Here is a 12,346-nt window from a genome sequence, read left to right as displayed (position 1 = left end):
TCATCAATATTTAAACCAAATCAAACTTTATTTGTATTGCACTTTTCCAACTAATGTGACTTAACCATTTTCCAATTTTAAAAACCAAAGCAAGACAAAAGACAATAACACAAAGAAAAAATTATTAGTATGCGAACATTGAAGACACATTTGAAAAAACTCAAGCGTCAGAAATCAAACATTCAGAGTAGTATCTACCTTTTCCAGTTTCCTATTGTGTTTTGTTTTTCAACATTTCATTCTTATTTCTGAAAATTACTTTTGTTTTCTGAAATATTTCCTTTGTGTTTTGGTTTCTATAATGTAATGTTTTTCTAATTTGTTTGGCTTTTTTTTAATTGTCGTGTTCTTTAATGTGTTTTTGGTTGAGTGATTTGTTGGTGTGATTTCCACTTCTGGGCCACCGTAGAAGTCACTATGATTTGTTTAAATAGTTTTCCTAGGAGCTAAAAACCTGTTTATTACATAAAGGTATTCATTTGAAAACAGCTGTAGCATTATAAACTGCACAGTTATCAATACCTTTACCTAAAAATAAATAATAATAAAATATTAGGGCTCCATCTCATTTTAGTGCCACAAAACACAGTATCGCAAATCAATAACAAATAGGTAAAGAAAAAAATTCAATTAAAATCTTTAGTGAACATTGTAAGTTTGTATCCAGAAATCTCAAATCAGGTCCAATTATGGCCACACTAGTTTTATACTAACTTCACCCCAGTAAATAAAATATATATTTTATATAAATTCTTTATAAAAATATATATATATATATATATTTTACAAGAAAAAGATCCATTGCCCAAAAGCAAAACAAACATGGATTAAAGGAAATATCATGACTAGAAAAAAAAAGGTCTGCTTAGATTTTATTTTTTTAATTTCCTTTGGATCCTTGTTTTGTGGAAAAAAGTAATAAAGTTCAGTCAAATGCTAATTTTAAGTCTTCTGTTGGCCATTATTGGAACCTTTGAAGCACCCCTGTAATACAGCTTAATAGTTGTGGAAACTTTGCTTTGTACAAGCCAATTCACAGCCAGGCGCTTGCTCGATTAAACCACACAGCGGTTTGTAATTTCTAAATCTATTTTGGTTCTAAAGAACACTTAGAAATGAGGCCAAAGTCTGTAGAGTTCAAACTCATGCCTGTGTTAAAAACTTGTCTGTCAAATCTCACACAAAAAAATATGACACCTTTGACATTAGAGATAAACTGATGACACTCAGACCAGATCAGCAGAATGCAATGAAAAAATATGATTTACGAAGTAGGAGTATGACTGATGAGCACAAGCATAAATCAAAATAGGCTCCCAATGCGGCAAAGGAGAGCAGCTCCACATTCATCTTGCATGTCTGCTTAGCACAGCAATATGCAACCACAAAGAAACAGTCAACCCAGATCTGAGCAGTTATGAAAACAGAAAATGGGAGCCACAATACAAAATCTGGATATATAAATTGAAGCAGAGGGGGGAAACCAGACATTTGGAAATGCAGTCTACTAAAACTAGCAGAGAAAAAGCAGGAATGAGGAACTCATTCCTTCAGTTCCTATATGAGATGAATGACTTGAGGTTGGAGCGTAGATAAAAGAGGTCTAGAGGAAAACCAAAGAGGACGTATATGGATGTAGTTAAGGAAGACATGAGGGTGGTTGGTGTAACCGAGGAGGACGCACAGGATAGAGTTAGATGGAGGCGGATGATTCACCATAGTGACCTCTAAAGAGAACAGTTGAAAGAAGCCTTGATATAACGCATGTTTATCACTGATTAAATTGCCATGCACTGAAATTAATGCATCCACACTCATTCAGTTCTCTCCATTACTGTGAAATTTTACTTTTGACCAAATAATACACAAATTAGTTCAAATCTACTTCATAGTTTGTTAGATTCTCATGGCAGATTATAAATGTTGACAATATGAGAAAAATCCAATTTTTGAAGTTCTTGTGAATCTGAATACAAGCTTTTATTTAAGAGATGTTTACTGCACATATTATTCAACAGTAAGATACTAATAATGATATGTTAGATTGTTTTTTAATTATTTAACTGGCTGAAAATAAATTTTTAGAAAGGTAGATAATTTTAAATTTAAAAAATACATTTTATAAGTAAAAAAACACATTAAAATATGAACTAAAGAGATGAGCCCAGAGTTTCAGAGAACTTAGATGAGTTCATATCATCTTGTTTCTTTCATACCATTTAAAAGAATTACGTAATGGAAAATTTTTCTGAAGACACCATTACACCAAATAAATTATAAAACGTTCCTTAAAAGCCTCTTGTTAGATGCCATATCTTGTTTATTTTTTTATTATTTTTTGTCTACTAGCTCTTCCAAAAGCTTTACTTCCTAAATTGTACTGTTGTTGTGCTCTTTTAGTTACCAATTTTTTTTAGCTTTGGTCTTTCATAAAACTAATTTTTTGCCTGATTCTTTAAAAACAAACTAGAAGGTGTTATGGGATTCTTTCTCAAGTCTTTTGTGAATTTCCAATAACAAGTATTGGATATTTGTTCATTTCCACAAAATGCCCAACTTTCTTGTCGCGACTTGGTATCCAGCTCACTTGCATGGATAGATTAGCTTCAGCAGCAATATTCCTCCCTGTCGCTGTAATTGTGGGTTGTGTACCGCTGCAGTGAAAGCAAAACGCAGTGACAGACATAAAAATATCTGATGTGCTGCAGGAGCTTAGCATATTCGATTCTATTGCAACATAGCAAATGTTCTCTGCTGGTTGAGTGTGAAGCAGCCGCAAGTCCAAAGATCAGTTGACTCTCTGGCCAAATGGGACGCCAGCAGCTCCAAGTACCTAGAAGGGTAGATGTACAAGTGTTGGCAAAGCCTGGCAAAAAAAAAGAGGAGTCCACTGTTGCGTAAAAATGGAAAAACATATGCCAAATTTAAGGTTAGTGTCAAATATAAGGTTAATTATCTCACTAAAAACCCTCAAAGCAATGCAGGGGAAAAAAATACATAAAAGTACAGCGAATCTGCTTTATCCTGACCAGTACATTTTACTCTGATCATCTTTAGAGCTACTTTGAAAGCGTTTCCAGTGGCCTTCCAATCGTTATTATTCTGTTTTTAGCAAATTTAAAAAAGCTGATCAGGACATAGTTTCTGCAGGGCATCAATAGCTCATTAGAAATTTGCCTCCAAGTTGAGTCCGGCGCTGTTTGCACAGACAACTCGTGGACACAACCTCCTTCCCATCACCTATAACTGAGAGCTCTACATGCTTTCCCGCTAGCTTACAGCCCTTAACATCCCCAACCAAAAATGGTGAGCAATATTGGATCTATCCAGCTGTACAGTTTTTAGTACATGGATCTAGCAGTCTACAAGTGGATGCATCACAATGGAGCAGAGATTCACAATGACTTGAATAAAGAAATACTCAGAAATGCCGTTTTGAGCTTGATTTCTTTATGTCCTCCATCATGAGAAAAATGCCACAAGAAAATGTTAAAAAAACAATTTTCCTCAGAGTGGGTCTTCAAAGGGAACTCAAACTCACAGTATTGACTAACCCTAACATCAAATTATTTCATTTTCTAAAGGCTCTGGGTCTAAAGCAGAAATATAGAAAAATAGAAATCCTCCACATGTCATAAACACTAATGTCTTCTGGCCACAAAAGCACATTGGGTGAGAAAGTCTGTTTACCTGCAAGGTTTCCAATTAAATGAGTAATTACCAGTAATTTCTAAATAAGGAGAATGCATACAGATGTTCCACCAGATGTTCTGGTGACAGATCAGAGGAGAAAGCCTCACTAGGGTCAGGCAAACTGAGGGACTATGGGATTCAACTTTTTCATCACCCCAAAACATTTGGGTAACTGAACTGCACTTTTGTTTGTTTTTTCCAAACCAAAGGAAAGAGATAACACTCAAACAGGGTATGCAGAAACAGAGATCAGTTGAAACATTAAGGCAAAAGTATCTGCAAAAAAGAAGTAATGGAAAACAAAAGCATTGTGGAAAAATGTTTTTTTTTCTCATTATATTATGATGCATTGTTACCGTTAGCTACTTTTTAATTCAAATAAACCCAAAAAACAAGCAAACAAGCCAAACGTTCAAAATCACCTTATGGTGATCAACCAAAAGGTGAGTGGGATCTACTAGTGGAGGAAAAAGACGGACAGACTCACCCAAACATGCTGTGAGAGTCTGTTGGGAATGTTTGGTTAAACTCCCACATCCAAGAGAGCTTTAACCAGGTACTGAGGGAGGTAGGGCTCACCAAGTCTGTATAAACCTTGCTTTCTACCTCCATTGCCATTGCAGCTGTTTGAAGCTGTGGCGTAAAGGTATCTGATGCCTGTCAAAGGGGAAGTCCACTAATTTGGTGCTGGTTGGTAAAGACTGCGATCAAATGATAAGACTCCTATCTAGCCTGGCTGGCTTATGGAACCACCAAGATAGCCGACTGGTGTCAGCAGTCCAAGCAGCATGCAGCACGTGCAGTTACAGAAGCAAAAACTTGAGTCTGGGAGGAGTTTGAGGAGGTTTTAAGGAAAGTTGACCTCAAAGACCTTCTAGCAAATCATTTGGCACCTCAGGAGGGACCTCAACTAACTGGAGGAGTGGAAGGAATACTATGAGGAGCTCCTGAATTCTACCAAAACTCCTTCAGTTGAGACAGTATTGGTTGAGGACGCGTGTGGGTCAGTCCATCAACCCAGTTGAAGTCATCAAGGTGATCAAAAAGCTCCTCTATGGATGAGGTCCACCCTGATTAAGCGATACTAGGCTTTAGTGACATCCCGTGGCAGTCAGAGACAGTGCCTCTGGACTGGCAGACTCGGATGGTGGTCCCTCCTTTTCAAGACAGAAGACCAGAGTGTGTGCTCCAACTACAGAGGGAAATCACAATACTCAGCTGTCTAGTCACAGTACCACCATAGGTCAAACCAGTTTCCAGTGCATGTTGGATTCTACCAGGGATGCCCTCTGTCACAACAGCCAGAGACAAGTGGGACTCTGGTTTGTGGACCACAGGATATTATCTCAGCTGTTTGCAGATGACAGTCCTAATGAGTTCATCATACCAGCTTCTCGGATATTCACTCGGGGGTTCACGGTCAAGTATGAAATGACTGGAATGAAAATTGCACCTCCAAGACAGAAGCTGTGGTTCCCAACTGGAAAAAAGGCGGTTTGCCCTCTTCAGAGATGAAGAACTCCTCCCTGAAGTGTGGGACTAAGTATTTTGGCGTCATCTTCACAAGTAATGTTAGGATGGAGCATGAGATTGATAGGTGGTTGCAGTAATGCATTCACAGTACTGTCAAGAAAAAGCAAAACTGAAAGCCATAGGTCTGAATTGATTGGTCAGTCTATGTTCCTACCCTCACCTATGGTCATCATTACCTAAATCTCATGACCAAAATGACAGGATCCCTGATACTAGGAGCTGAAATGAGTTTCCTCCACACAGTGGATGGGTGCTCCCTTAGAGATGGGGTGTGGGGTTTGGTCGCTCAGGAGAAGCTCAGACCTTGCTTGTCCACTTCAAGAGAAATCAATTGAGGTACCTCAGGCTCTGAAGCCTCCGTGGAGAAATATTCAGAGGCACGTCCCACTGGATGAAGGCCCCGGGGAAAACGATGTTCTCAGCTAATAAGGGGGGAGCACAACTTGGAGATGCCCCAGTAACTGGAGGAAGTTTGAGCATCTGTACTTGGACTACAACCTTTCTGGCATTTGATAAGTGAAAGAAAGATGGATGGACAGAGAGATAATGGGGACCAAAATATGAACTTGAGTCAAAACCAAAGAGAAGTCAACTAACTGGACTTGGTTTATCTCCAAATACTGATGATGTTTCACCTCTTCTAAGAGGCTTTTTCAATTCTGACATCAAAAGGTAAACCAAAGAAATGAAAGAAAGAATCTAAACAAATAAGTTGATGGACATATAAACAAACTATGAGTTTAAAAAAATATAGCATTCATACAACCATTTTTGTTTGGGCTTTCAATAAGCAACGTCAACTTCACAAGACTTGTTTCTTGTTTCATTCCTCTTTAACTCCAGGTTTTCAGTCAATTCTCAGTTGGATTAATGCTTTCCCTGTTTCCAGATGTTACATGCTGATGGAGGAGGAGGAGGAGGGAGGAGCTTGCAGAGTCATGCAGCCTCAGCTCTCCCTCTTAATAAACACCAACTTATGTAAGATACTTTCAAATCCTGCAGGCCCATGTGTGCTTTTTACATTCATATAAGGAGGGAGACTAATCCCAGTGAGTTCAAATTTTAATGGGTTGATTCCCACTAAAATAAATGGTAAAAGATTTGAATCTTTGACTGTGCATGTCAGGGTCCTAATTTTCAAATCGGTTGAGATTTTGACTTTGCTCTGACTTTTAGAAAAGACTGAGCAAAGCTGCGCGCTCAACAGGTCTACAATATCACCATCAGAGCAGTGGTGCATTTGATACCTCATAATTACCGGCAGGGATTGGGGGGGGCATTAAGGAACTCCCGGGAGGTAAGAGGATAACGCACACCATTGATTTCACTCTCAGACGGAACCTGGCTGTCACATAAACTGTAATTTCTAAGCAGCCACCAGCCTGACACGTCGAGACAAGCTGGGCCATTGGGGAGTAAGCCCACCACTGTTGTGTTTGCCTGCGCCCAAAATAAAGAGATAAACTGCAAAGAAACTAGAGTAGAAAAAAAAAATGGGGGGGGGGAGCCATTTGGACGTGGAAGTCACCGCGTTCTGTTGATTACCTGAAAGGCAGCAGGTTTGCGTTGAGTGGCTATCAGCCATTCAGAAAAACGGGCAAATATGGGAATAAAAGCATGAGAAATGGGGTAGATTCGTGTAAACGGGTTCATTCATGCTGAATGTTGAAACACTGAATACCCTCAGTGTCTGCGCTCCGAACAGGGAGGCCCTTTCTGTGCGCTCACTCACACAGCAGCAGCAGATTTCAGGAGGCCGAAAAACGGCGTTTTTGGTTGGATACTTTCTGCAGGGTTCGCCTTTCAGGCTCTCCCACCCTCCCTCCGCGCAAAAAGACACGCTTCTGGCGGGGTTATGGAGCCCAGGGTTTGAACCCACGGGCCTGCGCGCAGATGTTTCGCAAGGCAATGAAAGTGCTGGTGGAAAATGACAAAAAGCACCACAACAGGCGTCTTACCTCCGTCTGCACCGTTAGATGTGATCTCCAGGCAGAGCATAAATCCCAAGAAGAGCCATCTCATCGCCATCTCCACAGCAATGCCCCGACGGGGGTAAATGAAAAGTTGACTGGACTTGCCCGTTCCGCCGCCTCATCCAGCGGTCCGGGTGCAGCTATCCGTGCACCCTTGAGTCAGTCCCGCACGGGGGGCTGCTTCACGCAGGCTCCTGCAATCACCGACAAAGTCGCCCACTGAGGCTACATGCAATGTAGCAGCTCGACCTCAAATGCCGCTGAATGAATATTCAAACATAATGGACCTCTATTCTCCCTCCGCCTTTAAATCACCATGCCACCAGAATGCTGTTGGTTTGCACAAAAGAAGAGGCGCTGCGGGCAGAAAGCCTCCTTCCTTTTCTGCTTGCTCCTGTCAGGTTGAGAAGAAAAAAAACGGAATATAAAAAAGGTGAAACGGCGTCTCTGTCGTCGTAGCTCAGCGGTCTCCTCGCTCTTGTGCCTGCACGAGTCTACGGTCAGTCTGAAATCTCAGCACGGTGGACGAACCCGTGACGTAACGCTCAACTCTCCACGATGGACCACCGGACCGACTGCGCATGCTCCTGTACACCTTTTCTCCTATTTCATCTGCCTTGATTTATTTTTTTAGCACTGGAGGTGCAACTGACGCTACAGTAGTAGCCATGACGGGTCAATATTTCTACGGATGCTATGATTTCGCACATAGAAAAAAACGTGAGGTTTGACCATTTTATCGCGGCTATTAATGCTTTTAATAATTTTTGCCCTTCATTTGTTTACTTTACTATAGTATAAATAGTTTTAACATTACCCATGTATGTTATTTATTTAAAACTTGCAAAACCTTTGAGTTTACATTATTTTAATAACTATAAAATATTAGGTTGCGACGTTCAACTTTTGCTTTTTTTTAAAAAGCACGCCCTCTAGTGTTGAGCAGAGATATCGCTACCTGACAATAAAATTAGGCCGCTTTTTTAATTGAACAATTAGAATATTACAAAACAGAGTAATTATAACATAAAAACATGGAATAATTAGAACATTAAAAAACATGGCTTGACATTATAAATCAGAAATATTTGATTACAGAGGGAATGAAAAAACTAGAACTAATATAATAACGACAAAAGGGAGCAGAGAAAGGCAAAATGACAATAATAATTTTTTATACAATTATAGAAAAAAGGTGCATTTTAAATCTATTTTTGAGGGGGGGGGGGGTCGTATATTACATTGACTGATTTTTGTGTGAAAGTTGTTTTAAAAAACAGGAGGTAGCTCAGCTATAAATGGACATTAAAATCACCTAAGTATATTATAGTTAATGTATTGTTTTAAAAAATGTTTATGATACAAAACTGTCTTTAACTAAGACTTATTTCTTCAGAAATAATTTTTGTTGGTCAGATAACATTTTTTATTTTTCCTTAAAAATGCTTTATACTATACTATCCTTTGAAATGCACATTTTATTGTCAGTTGGCATTAAAAATACATCATGTAGGAATTTTGCATCTAAATTTAAAAGAAAGTGCTCTTAGGCTTCCTTATCTACAAAATAAATCATGAGTTCAAAGTTTTATGAAATTTAATGACGGCTTTTTAAAAGAAAATATCTTGTTTTTTCTTATAAGTTGGTACGAAATGTTTGCCTGCAGGGGGCGCCAGTTATTTACATAGCAGAAGTGGATGCATTTTAACTTTTGTTTTAGAAGGCAAAAAAGTAATACAAACAGTTAAAATGAAAAAAAAAATGCTGCTTTCCCCCGGAAAACAGACACAAGATGTTTGATTATATAAGATTTGTATATATTCAACTGAAATCAGACATGCTAATAGAATTACTTTCAGAATATATGGAATATTACATCCATTTAATAATGACACACCACACAGAGTGTTGAGATCAAGTATTATTTTAGAACTTTCCTTTTCCTTGGTGCATAAAGGAAGCACAAAGTCTGTGAAAGTATAACTTTGAAAAGATTGGATCTTTGTGCAATCTGAATACTTTAAATGCTGTTTTAACCTTAAGATTTTCACTTTCTTCTTTTGGATTCTTACAGTGCTTCCCTTCCTGTGTAAGTTATTTATTTGACATTTCCTTTTTTGTCATCCTGTTTGTCAACACAACAAGCTCAAATAACTCACGGTGTCACCTCAACCTGAAAATGCCCCCCTAAAAGGGCGAAGGCTTGAGCATTATCATCTGAAAAGAGACAGACGCCAGCATGCTGTGTGGGAGACAGCTTGAAAGAGAGCCAGCGTAAACACTCTCAGACCACATGTTCTCCCAGGGTAGAGGGGCTGGCCTCTCTCCAAGCACATCTGCACACAATCCCTCAGCTCTGGAAGCTTTTGGCAAGCCAGCCAAGGAGACGGAGGGCAGGGAAAAGAGGGAGAGGAGAAAGTAAGAAAAATGTTCCCTAACAGGAAGAACCTGCTTTTCCTTTTATCTTATTATATTAGTGATATATGTGACATAATTGATTAAAGTTGGAAACTTAAGTTGGTAAAAGGATGATACTCCCAACATAAAGTAAAAAAACAACTGCCTGCAATGCTTTAATGCCCAGATCAGGGGTCTGCAACGTTAAACAATAAAAGAACCATTTGAGCTTCTTTTCTAGTGAACAAAGCCTAGTATGTCTTTTTTTATAGCCTTTAAGAAAATTTGATACCGCTCTGCATTCATTCCATTGCTTTTTTTAAATAAAAAAATACAAATTATATTTCTTTTTTGACCTGAATAAAAACAGAACTATAAAGGGAAACTATCATTTTACTATTTACTTCTCTCTCTCTCTCTCTCTCTCTCTCTCTCTCTCTCTCTCTCTCTCTCTCTCTCTCTCTCTCTCTCTCTCTCTCTCTCTCTCTCTCTCTCTCTATGTGTGTGTATGATTTTTTTTTTTTTGCCAGAGAACCACTATTGAGAGGTGAAATAGCCACACGTGGCTCCGGAGCAACAGGTTTCAGACCCCTGGCCCAAATATTCCTCTGCATGCAATTTTGTAAGAATGAAATTATGTAAAAAATTAATTTGACAACCTTTAGAGTCTCAAAAGGAGTTTTATAACATATTTATGTTTGCTTTATTAGAACAATTTGAAAAATAAAACACTAATATCAATTCTACATATAAGTACAGCTACTAGAATATATATATATATTTTTTTTTTACTGGCCTTTGGTTGTCTCGCAACATGTGGCTTATGCATATTTTCTCTGAGAGGTAATTATTGAGCATGCCATGCTGACAACACCTGAGGAATGTGAAGAATGCAACAGCAGCCGTCTCCTTACAACCACCCCCAACCATTACCCCACCTCTGCTTTCCTTCCATCTTAAACCCTCCCCCCAACAAAAGACCCCTCCAACCTAAACTTTACTTTGACATATTCACAACAGTTTGAAGTTTATAGGTAATTAAGTTCTTTGAGGTATTTTTACTGCTTTCTTTCACTATAGTTCCAGATCAAGCTGACTTCATCCCAACAATATGGTTTTTCTTTTGCTGTTTTTTGTGGACAAAATCATTTGCCAGCTCCCAGAAGGCCTCATTACTCCCGTTACTGGTGAATACGCTGTGTGTTGGCTGGCAAAGGCCCTCTGCTGACTGAGTCACTCTCTAAACTGGCCTTGAGCTCTCAGGAACTCACAACTCATCTGCCTAAACACTCACACACACATGGAAGCACTGCATTGGAAGTGAACAACTCGGGGGGAACCAATTATGATCTGAAGATAGTTCAGTGACATAAAATAGTGTCAACATTTATCATGACATTTTCTACTAGGAATCCCAACTGAATGAATTTCTGGATGCTGGCTCTGGTATCAGAGTTTTGCAGTAAATGTAGGATACAAATATTGGGGTTAGACCTAACAAACTGTCTGTATGAATAAATAATTGCATGTATTTTAGTTACATGTGGGACTAATCAGTCTGGATCATTGAGCAACTCCACAGAGGGGATTTGGTTGCCAAGCAACCCCGTGGAAACACATTTTTATGTATAAGATAAGAGCTGTCAGAAGGTGTGACAAATTATGAAAAAAACAAAAGCATGAAAGGGTGTTTTGGCATTTTGTTGTTAAAATGTTTTTATTTGTAGGATAACTTAATTGAAACTGGCACAAGTGTAAAACACAGTACAAATATCAACTAAGCTTTCTACAAAATAATAAGATTCCAAATGAACTTAAACATCTTTATTTTGAATCTTAACAGACTAAGAATGACACAATATAGATCATTTCTGTTTTTCTAGTGAATTCTGGTGAAGGTTTTCTTTTTTTTTTGTAAATTTCATTTACTCTTTCTTGTCCTTTTAGAAAATAATTAACTTTCATAACAAAACAGATGAAATATTAACCATATATCAGATGGATGTAATAATAATCATGTTCTGTTTGATAACATTTTAAACTGGGTTAAATTCTTTTATTTTAAAAAGATTTTTTATGTCAATACACAAAAGATAGTGTTCATAAAGGCTTAGATATATAAAAAAAAGAGTTGATAAAATAGACCATTAATTGTTTTGTTGGGCAAAAAAAATGGAAAAGGCTGGTATGTGGTAGGGTTTTTTATTAATAAAAAGAGGGATCAAACAAAAAGAAGGTTAAACGTTTGCACACAAAAAAAACTTTAACCATCATATTTGCAAATATGCATCAAGCAACGTCTTCTCAAAACTTACATTAATTTTGCAGCTACTTGAAAGTGAAAGTACAGGTGATTTTTTTTCATGGCTGGAGTTAAATTCAGGCATCAAGGTCCAGTTGTTCAAATGTAAGCTGATCGGATTTTGGTGATCGGATTGGATCAAATCTTGAAAATGGGTTGTTCAAAAGGGAAAGAAAGAATCTGAAATCAGATTAGATCACAGAATCCAATCCCAGTTCTAATCTGGATCAAACCTTCAGTTTGTGTTGTTCAAAACTTGTCAGTAGGATTTGGATAACTTTGATCCCAAAAAAACTGGATTATCCTGATCCCAACAGGGAGTAGGATTTAAAGGTGGATTCCAGGATGGAAATGTAGAGAAACTTTAAAGTTGGTCAAATAATACATTTGTTTCATTTAGTGTTTACACTTTTATTTATATTTTGCACTTGACTTGTGTAACCGTTG

At 38.0% G+C, this 12,346-nt stretch overlaps 1 protein-coding gene across 5 annotated transcripts in view; it reads right to left on the bottom strand.

Annotated features, from left to right (window-relative positions):
* Positions 1–7,719, bottom strand: part of lrp1ab (low density lipoprotein receptor-related protein 1Ab) — a 79,757-nt gene extending 72,038 nt beyond the window's left edge. For 4 of the 5 annotated variants that reach the window (XM_078950610.1, XM_078950613.1, XM_078950612.1 and 1 more), the window contains exon 1: positions 7,185–7,712. In XM_078950610.1, coding sequence (XP_078806736.1) covers positions 7,185–7,254 — 70 coding nt within the window. In that variant the 5' untranslated portion in view covers positions 7,255–7,712. Of the gene's footprint in view, positions 1–7,184 lie in introns of all 5 variants that reach the window. The other variant, XM_078950611.1, reaches the window with a different exon arrangement.
* Between the last annotated feature and the right edge of the window lie 4,627 nt (positions 7,720–12,346).

Source organism: Oryzias latipes, chromosome 7, assembly GCF_053564925.1.
Source record: "Oryzias latipes strain Hd-rR chromosome 7, Olatipes_Hd-rR_3.1".
In the NCBI taxonomy this organism is placed as follows: domain Eukaryota; kingdom Metazoa; phylum Chordata; class Actinopteri; order Beloniformes; family Adrianichthyidae; genus Oryzias; species Oryzias latipes.
This window is presented reverse-complemented; position numbering and strand designations above follow the sequence as displayed.